General features: G+C 48.6%; 1 protein-coding gene across 1 annotated transcript in view; it reads right to left on the reverse strand.

Moving 5' to 3' along the window:
• The window catches only part of LOC138606733 (thrombospondin-3a-like), a 21127-nt gene extending 13787 nt beyond the window's left edge, over positions 1-7340 (reverse strand). The window contains exons 1-6 of the mRNA XM_069679162.1: positions 6881-7340; positions 5201-5407; positions 2226-2479; positions 1871-1973; positions 1570-1596; positions 1383-1465 (exon numbers count right to left, since the gene is read on the reverse strand). Coding sequence (XP_069535263.1) covers positions 1383-1465; positions 1570-1596; positions 1871-1973; positions 2226-2479; positions 5201-5407; positions 6881-7061 — 855 coding nt within the window. The 5' untranslated portion in view covers positions 7062-7340. The remainder of the gene's footprint in view (positions 1-1382; positions 1466-1569; positions 1597-1870; positions 1974-2225; positions 2480-5200; positions 5408-6880) is intronic.
• Positions 7341-9496: the final 2156 nt, after the last annotated feature.

Genomic DNA, 9496 nt, shown 5'->3' on the forward strand with positions numbered 1-9496 from the left:
ACCTGTTCTCTGTCTGTCTCACCTGTTCTCTGTCTGCCTCACCTGTTCTCTGTCTGCCTCACCTGTTCTCTGTCTTCCTCACCTGTTCTCTGTCTGTCTCACCTGTTCTCTGTCTTCCCCACCTGTTCTCTGTCTTCCTCACCTGTTCTCTGTCTGTCTCACCTGTTCTCTGTCTTCCTCACCTGTTCTCTGTCTTCCCCACCTGTTCTCTGTCTGTCTCACCTGTTCTCTGTCTGTCTCACCTGTTCTCTGTCTTCCCCACCTGTTCTCTGTCTGTCTCACCTGTTCTCTGTCTGTCTCACCTGTTCTCTGTCTGTCTCACCTGTTCTCTGTCTGCCTCACCTGTTCTCTGTCTGCCTCACCTGTTCTCTGTCTTCCTCACCTGTTCTCTGTCTGTCTCACCTGTTCTCTGTCTGTCTCACCTGTTCTCTGTCTTCCCCACCTGTTCTCTGTCTGTCTCACCTGTTCTCTGTCTTCCCCACCTGTTCTCTGTCTTCCTCACCTGTTCTCTGTCTGCCTCACCTGTTCTCTGTCTTCCTCACCTGTTCTCTGTCTGTCTCACCTGTTCTCTGTCTTCCCCACCTGTTCTCTGTCTGCCTCACCTGTTCTCTGTCTGCCTCACCTGTTCTCTGTCTTCCTCACCTGTTCTCTGTCTTCCTCACCTGTTCTCTGTCTGTCTCACCTGTTCTCTGTCTGTCTCACCTGTTCTCTGTCTTCCCCACCTGTTCTCTGTCTGTCTCACCTGTTCTCTGTCTTCCCCACCTGTTCTCTGTCTTCCTCACCTGTTCTCTGTCTGTCTCACCTGTTCTCTGTCTGTCTCACCTGTTCTCTGTCTTCCCCACCTGTTCTCTGTCTTCCTCACCTGTTCTCTGTCTGTCTCACCTGTTCTCTGTCTGTCTCACCTGTTCTCTGTCTGCCTCACCTGTTCTCTGTCTGTCTCACCTGTTCTCTGTCTTCCCCACCTGTTCTCTGTCTGCCTCACCTGTTCTCTGTCTTCCCCACCTGTTCTCTGTCTTCCCCACCTGTTCTCTGTCTTCCTCACCTGTTCTCTGTCTGTCTCACCTGTTCTCTGTCTGTCTCACCTGTTCTCTGTCTGCCTCACCTGTTCTCTGTCTGTCTCACCTGTTCTCTGTCTTCCCCACCTGTTCTCTGTCTGCCTCACCTGTTCTCTGTCTTCCCCACCTGTTCTCTGTCTTCCCCACCTGTTCTCTGTCTTCCTCACCTGTTCTCTGTCTGCCTCACCTGTTCTCTGTCTTCCCCACCTGTTCTCTGTCTTCCCCACCTGTTCTCTGTCTTCCTCACCTGTTCTCTGTCTGTCTCACCTGTTCTCTGTCTGTCTCACCTGTTCTCTGTCTGCCTCACCTGTTCTCTGTCTGTCTCACCTGTTCTCTGATGTCCTGTCTCAGCTCTCCCAGGATCTGGTTGAAGATGATGAGCTGACCAATCAGAGCCTTGGTGTGATCACCTGACAGGAAACCATCAGACCAGCAGGTAGTCAGTACAGGTGAGCTGTGATCAAAGTGATCAGCTGAGATATTGATCAGGTTAAATCAAAGTGTTGAGACTCACCCAGGATGGAGTTCACCTCCCCGCTCACTGGAACACAAACACACACTCTGGTCAAGGACCAATCAGACAGGTGTATGACAGGTGTATGATGTTACCTCACATGTGGAGTTCATGGTCTACACAGCTGATTGGCGATGCGGCGAGCCTCCATGTTTGTTTGGTTTCAGAAACTTTAGCTCAGAAAAAACACAAACTATAATCTGACCCTCACCTGGTGATGTCTGACTCCGCCCACAACAGGTGTCATGTTACTTGTGTTATGATGCTGTCAGAGAGTGAGTAATTAAAGGGTGTATTTGACCTGAGTTATAAGCTGATGAGTCTCCCTGGAATGGACAGTCTGTCAGAGCTCCAGCTTTAGCAACAGTGCCCCCTAGAGCCACTCTGAGGGACTCCACTGCACCCTGCCAGAGAGAGAGGACAACGCAGCATATTGACGTCTCAGGGAGGTCACATGTAACAGATAAGAACCAGAGCCTGGAGTCATGGATCAGTCTACTGTGAAAACGTGTCAAATGTGTGAATGTGGAGAAAAGATTTATAATCATGGAACAAACTTAATGTCAAAGTAATGTTAAAATGTGTGCAGTGAAGGGCTGAAACTGAGACTCACTTTCACACAGTTAGAACTGCACTACGGATCCTCACACTCTCACCTGCAGGCGGGCGTAGGCCTTCTGTCCGTGTCTGATCTCCACCATCTCCACCTCCCTGGGCAGAGGGACCAATGGCGGAAGGCCCTGGCTGGAGTCGGCCAATCGGCAGTTGACGTAGAGCTCCATGTGCATGTGATCGCGCTGAAGACCACCCAGCCTGAGGATGATGGAGTGAGCCCGGCCGTCTGCCAGCGCGGCGTTCTGAAGGTTCACTGTGTGCAGCTTCCCATCCGCCCGCACGTACCGGACCAGGACTGAGGAGAGAGAGGAGATGAACAGATTTAATCAATAAGAATAAGAACGCTGAGCTTCAGAGGTAGGTGCTGATTGGTCAGAGGTGGAGCAGTGCTGACCTCCTGCAGCAGTCTGAACATGAACAGTGTTTTTGTTGTTTTTAGTTTGTCTTCTGTTAAATTTGATGATGATGTGTTCATGAGCTCTGTGACTGTGTCCTGTTGTTCTTACAGCCTGTTTACTAAGCAGACGGCTGCACTGCAGAGCAGGAAAACAAACAGCATGTGTGTGACAGCTTCACTTTAAGGCCACATGTTGAGTTTGTTACAGTGTGGAGGCTGATTACACAACACACACAAAGACTCAACGACTACAGACCTGTGGCGCTCACGTCACATGTTTTGAAGACATCTGAGAGGCTGGTTCTTCAGCACCTGAGGACACTGCGACCTGCTTTTCTGGACCCGCTGCAGTTTGCATGCCAGCTGCACATTGCTGTGGAGGATGCCTTCATCTTCCTGACCCACAAGTCCCTTTCACACCTGGAGAAGCAGGAAGCACTGAGAGAGTCATGTGACCTCTCCAGTGCTTTAATACCATCCAGCCCTGCCTTCTGAGGGACAAGCTGCTGGTGATGTAACCCTGTGCACCCTGACACCACAGCCTGGATACTGGACTACCTCACTGGCCAGCCACAGTATGTCAGAGTGGATGGCTGTGCCTCTGAGGTGGTGACAAGCAACACTGGCGTACCTCAAGGAACTGTTCTGGCACCATTCCTCTTCACTCTCTACACCTCAGACTTCCGGTTCCACTCTGGTTCCTGCCACCAGTTTTCCGACGACTCCTCCATTGTTGGATGCATCACCGATGATGAGGAGGAGGAGGAGTACAGAGGACTGATAGAGAGCTTCATCGCATGGTGCAACAGCAACCACCTGAAGCTCAACATCAGCAAGACCAAGGAGCTGGTGGCGGACTACCAGAGGAACAGGAGGTCCCCTGCCCCATCATCATCCAGGGAGAGAGTGGAGAGGGTGGACTCATACAAGCAGCTTGGGGTCCAAATCAACACCAGACTGTTCTGGTCTCACAACACTGACGCCCTCTTCAGGAGGGGACAGAGCAGGCTGCTCTTCCTGAGGAGACTCAGGTCCTTCAGTGTTTGCAGCAGGCTCCTGAAGGCCTTCCATCAGTCTGTCGTGGCCAGCACACTGTTCTTTGCTGTGGTGTGCTGGTGGGGTGGCATCAAGGCTGGCGAGGCTAACAGACTCTACAAGCTGGTGAGGAAGGCCCGCTCTGTGGTCGGGCTTGAACTGGACCCTGTGGAGTCAGTGGCTGAGAGGAGGATGAAGGACAAACTTAAAGCCATCTTGGACAGCCCCTCTCACCCTCTCCATGATGAGCTGGGGCAGATGGGCAGCTCATTCAGCCAGCGCCTCATCCCACCCAGGTGCAGAACCTTTGTGCCCACGGCCATCAGACTGTACACCAGCAGTGGAAGCTACGGACTGTCATCATAGTAAAATGTCTTTGAGCTGCTGCAACACCCAATTAAAGTATCTCTCTCTCTCTGCAGATCATTTTATATTCTATATTTACTCAGAGGGCAGAGACTGAAGCAGACAGTGAGCACTGTGAGACAGATCTAATGTTACCTGTGTCAGTCACACAGGTGAGGGAGGGGGGAGCTGATGACACAGCTGTCAGGGGTCAGATCAAAGCGGCTCCTTTACAGAGAACAACTACGAACCCACACAGCAGCTTCATCATCTTCATCACATAAAGCACACAGTTCATCCTGTCACCGAGCAGCTGCACGTTCTATAATGAACTCATTCTTCTGTCCAGAGGTCAAAGGTCACACTGGGCCCAAACACACGCGCACGCACATGCACACACACGCACACACAGTCTTTAAAGAAAGTGTGGGTAAGACTAGAGCCATCAGGCTGACAGAGGGATCAGGATGAAGAAAACATTCAAATCTACAGGACCAGGACCAGGACTGAGACCGAGACCAGGACCGAGACCAGGACCAGGACCAGGACCAGGACCAGGACCAGGACCGAGACCAGGACCAGGACCAGGACCAGGACCGAGACCGAGACCAGGACCAGGACCAGGACCAGGACCGAGACCAGGACCAGGACAAGGACCAGGACCAGGACATCCTGCTCGCTGACCTCACAGTCACAAACTGACATCAGCTGATCAGAGGGTCTCTGCCAGCTCTGAGGTCTCATCTGATTGGTCGCTCACATGCTGAGTGTGATGGAGAGACGCTCCTCCATGCGAGCTGAGCTTTGTGATTCCAACTATCAACCCTGAACATGATCTACCTATAAGCAGAGTGAGAGCAGAGCTGTGACACGTTCACTGACTCAATCCAACAAATGCTTAACTTCAAATTCAGGAGGAGACGTCAGAGTTTCCAAACATACCGGATCTTTCCATCCTTAAACATGGAGACTGTGGTTTGAACGTTTCACCGAGTGGAAACAGCAGAGTTCAACATGTCAGACAGTCAGACAGTAAAGATGTGTTGACGATAGTGTGGATGGATTTAAGGAGAAATACGGGCCATGAGGAAGGAAGGACGGAGATAAGGAAGGAGAGGAGGAGCAGAGAATAGGAAGGACGTTGGAAAAACCAGGTAAGTAAACGATCAAACATTTGACGTGTTTGGAGACAGTGTTTGTAAACGTCAGGAGGCGGGGTCAGCATCTTTAATGTCCAACCTTTATTGATCTTGCCCATGACGGCGAGCTCCAGGTACTTCCTGTTGTCCTGTTTGCTGTAGACACCAAGCAGGACTCCGCCCAGCTTTGCAGGCAGCCGAAACGTCGACACCACGTAGACGTCACTGAGCGCGCTCAGGCCGCCCGATAACTTCTCCACCGCCGCTATGCTCTGCTTCGAGTCCTGGAGACCCAACACATCGATCACTGAGGAGGATGAAGAACAGACAGGTAATCGAAAACTGACAAGATAAGATAGAACTAATCCCGATGGAAGTTATAGAGCCAGATAGCTCCAAAAATACAGTACAGATTAGAGAAGGACAAAAACAACTCAGATATCAGTGAACATGTAAAATATCAAGAGTACGGGTTAATGCAGGCGAGACAGTGCCCGCCAGAAAAACAATATTACAATAGTTATTTACAGAAGTACGCAGGAAGTGATGGTGGCAGTTAATATATTAATGTAGTAAGAACTGATAATGAATAATCAACGGAATGTCAAATAATTATTTATTATTACAGAACTAAAATAAACTTCGTTATTGATCTGGTGACTGATTTTGTTGTACGTGGTTCAAGTTGCAGCCTGCTGGACCGTGTGAGGATCAGAAACCTGCCTCAGGCCTGAACTCCATGTGTCTGATATCAGGCTGAACAGAAACACCACAGAGGAAGAAAAACAAGTCACTTCCTGTCCTCCGTCCTGATGATGTCACTCAGAGGAGTCAGGGCTGTAAACACTGATCTACAGAGACGGATGGTGCTCAGCGGCTCAACACACTTTGACTACTCATGTTACCTGATAACAAACAACACACAAGGATGTAGACTGTGGAGACACTGGAAGCTGAAGGTTACCACCGCACCTGAATGCACCACAGCAACAGGTTTACTCAGATTATAAAGCGGCCTGCAGATTTCAGAGAGAGAGGAGAAAACAGGAGGTCATTATAAAGAGGAGAGGCAGAAGAGGAGGTGGTGAGAGAAGACACAGGAGGAGATGAGGGAGGAGAGATAAAGGAGAGGTTAAAGGAGATAAGAAGAGACAAAGGAAGACATGAAGGAGGAGGTGAAGGAGGAGATGAAGATAGAGGTGAGATAAAGGAGAAGTTGAAGGACGTACGAAGAGACAAAGGAGTGAGTGAGTGAATATCAGAGAGTCGTCTCATCAGCTGCTGACAGAAGCGTATTATTAAACTGTGTTTTCTGACCAGCAGATGATCAGGTCAGTGGTTCAATAACAGAGTCCTCTCACCGGAGGAGCAGGTTCAATCACTGTCAACATGAATCTATTATGAACAAGTCACATTTACTAATGTCATGATACATAGTGTGACTCTATGTACGTCACCTAATCTGATGTAATGTTAATGGAAGCAGCCGGACTCAGTGTGGATCAGGTCTACCACGTGACTGACTTCACCGGATCAATACCTCTGCTACTGATAATCAGGGACTAGAGTTTGTCAGGTCACAGATGTTAGCGGTACACCTACCGTTAGCTTTACAGGTAGACAGATTGCCTTTTTAGACGGTGACACAACCTGCCGTTACACTCAGTCTCTGATGGTTTAATGCTGGTTAAAGAGCCGTTACTCTGCTGTTTGATGTTAGTTTAGCTAACGTGACCTCACTTTAAAGAAGAGGTACGTTAGCAGGTTAGCTCGGTGTTACCTTGTACGTCCGGTCCTTCTGGGACTCCCGCCGTGAGTCCAACCAAGATGACAGACAGCAGAACCGGGACCAGCACACTCCGACCCATGTCTGAAACTTTGAAAGAAGGAACCGGACAAGAAAGACGGACAATCAGACCCACCGGACCGGGTCTGAAAACGGACAGAGGGAGCTGAACCATGAGTCCAAAGTAACGGTTAGATACCGGGGATGTCAGCGGGGGAATCGGACCAACGGAAACTTTGAGGCGGAAGGACCGAGCGGACCGACTGTGACAGCGGGATCCGGAGCTCAGAGACGGAGATGCGGAGAGGACCGGGAGAATAGGCTGAAACCACAAGGACAAACTCCCGAGCCGAGCGGGGAGCAGAGGGGGTAGAGAGAGCCGACAGACCCACCGGAGGAAAAACTAACGGTCGGGTTCACGAGCAGCTGGAAACTGCTGCTGGCGCGCGCTCAACTCTCCTCCAACTCAGCTCGTGCGCGCAGAGGAGACGATTAGCATAAAGCGCGCGAGCGAAGAGAGCGGCTCATTTTAAATAATTATATATATATATGTGTGTGTGTGTGTGTGTGTGTGTGTGTATACTTGATTAAATTATCAACCAAAACTTTGATGTGACTTGTTTATTTCGTTCATTTATGCTATCAGGTCAGTTTAGTTCGCCCGTTTGAAATGAATTTGGTTAGAAAATAATAAATAAAATAAAAACGTAACAAGTGATAGTTTTAAATAACTAAGTAAAAATCACAAGATAAGTAAAATAAAATCACTTTATATATTTCTGAATGTATTTGGCCTTTTAAAGTTATTTTCTTTGAGATAATGGACCCAAAGTATATCACACACATATCACACAGTATCTATCACACGTATATCTACAGACCACATGTTAAATATATTTATGTGACTAACTCAGTTCTGTTTAAACAAAGTGGAACCATGATGTGTTAAAGTAATACATCTTGACATAATCACATTAATCTCTATTTAACACAAGAAACCTGTTTCTGGATATATTTAAATACTTAAAATGTTTTGTTTAATTATATAAATATAATTAAAATATCAGTAAGCAGCCCGGGACAGTCCTTTGCTTTATCAGTTAATATATCGACAGTTTCAGGTGAAACCAGGTAAAACCAGAAAATCATCACAGTCTTTACATTTCACTGATCCAAAATTAAACAGTCAACAGTTGATTGTGATGCGTTCAGCTGAGCAGCAGTAAACTGGACGCTCCTCAATCATGACATCAGAGTCTGTACAGCAGGTCAGGGGTCAGAGGTCAAAGGTCAGAAGCTACTTCAGAGTTCCTCCATTGAGCTTTTGTTCTGGACTTCCATTCAGTCCCCCAGTGACCCAACACACGGTCAAGAACCAGACTGCGAGACCCCCGCACTGCAGGGCGAGTATGATTCTCACTTCCTACAGAAACTAAACAAATGCTGAACACCTGCGAGTCTGAACTCAGGGCAAAGAATCCCACAGGTGCTCAGGTTCACTCTCTCTGCTGTTTGCAGGACAGGTGACAGCAGGTAGAGTGTGGAGTTTGTAAGCAGTGAATGCAAAATTCCATTTAGGAAACATTTAATTTAGTGACACATACCCAGAACCATTGAGCAGTGTTTTAGACAGATGTGAGGTTATGTCCAAATGTTTGAGTCTGATTCTAAAAACACGTAACACACAGTTTCTTAAAGACCATTTTAGGCTACCAGTGAGCTCCTAAAGAACTGACACAGTAAAATGCTGGGAAAGTTGTACAGGGTTTGGTTGGTGGTGTGTGGGAGGAGTTCTGCTGCAGGAATTTGGATTCATGATCTCAAAAACTCAGAGTAACACAGGGGGGTTTGGGGCCCCTGGGGGCCCTTCTGCTGCCTGGCCCTGATGTGAGAGCTGAAGCGTATTGTTGTCAGTAAAATGTAAACTGGGAGTGTTTCTGGAGGACAGATCCAAACTGGGAGTGTTACAGATCCACACTGGGAGTGTTTCTGGAGGACAGATCCAAACTGGGAGTGTTACAGATCCACACTGGGAGTGTTACAGATCCAAACTGGGAGTGTTTCTGGAGGACAGATCCACACTGGGAGTGTTACAGATCCACACTGGGAGTGTTACAGATCCACACTGGGAGTGTTTCTGGAGGACAGATCCACACTGGGAGTGTTTCTGGAGGACAGATCCACACTGGGAGTGTTACAGATCCACACTGGGAGTGTTTCTGGAGGACAGATCCAAACTGGGAGTGTTACAGATCCACACTGGGAGTGTTTCTGGAGGACAGATCCAAACTGGGAGTGTTACAGATCCACACTGGGAGTGTTTCTGGAGGACAGATCCACACTGGGAGTGTTACAGATCCACACTGGGAGTGTTTCTGGAGGACAGATCCACACTGGGAGTGTTTCTGGAGGACAGATCCACACTGGGAGTGTTACAGATCCACACTGGGAGTGTTTCTGGAGGACAGATCCACACTGGGACTTTTTGTAAAGTCAGTGGAACAGAGAAACGAGGATCTGAAGTGACGGTAACTTTCTGAGTGGTTCTCCCTGCAGGCCTCCTCACACTTTGGGACTGTTTGTTTCTGGCTCTGCAGCGTTGCCATGGAA

Source organism: Semicossyphus pulcher, unplaced genomic scaffold (genome assembly GCF_022749685.1).
Source record: "Semicossyphus pulcher isolate SPU_LCO1_2020_fin unplaced genomic scaffold, fSemPul1.0.p SCAF_30, whole genome shotgun sequence".
In the NCBI taxonomy this organism is placed as follows: domain Eukaryota; kingdom Metazoa; phylum Chordata; class Actinopteri; order Labriformes; family Labridae; genus Semicossyphus; species Semicossyphus pulcher.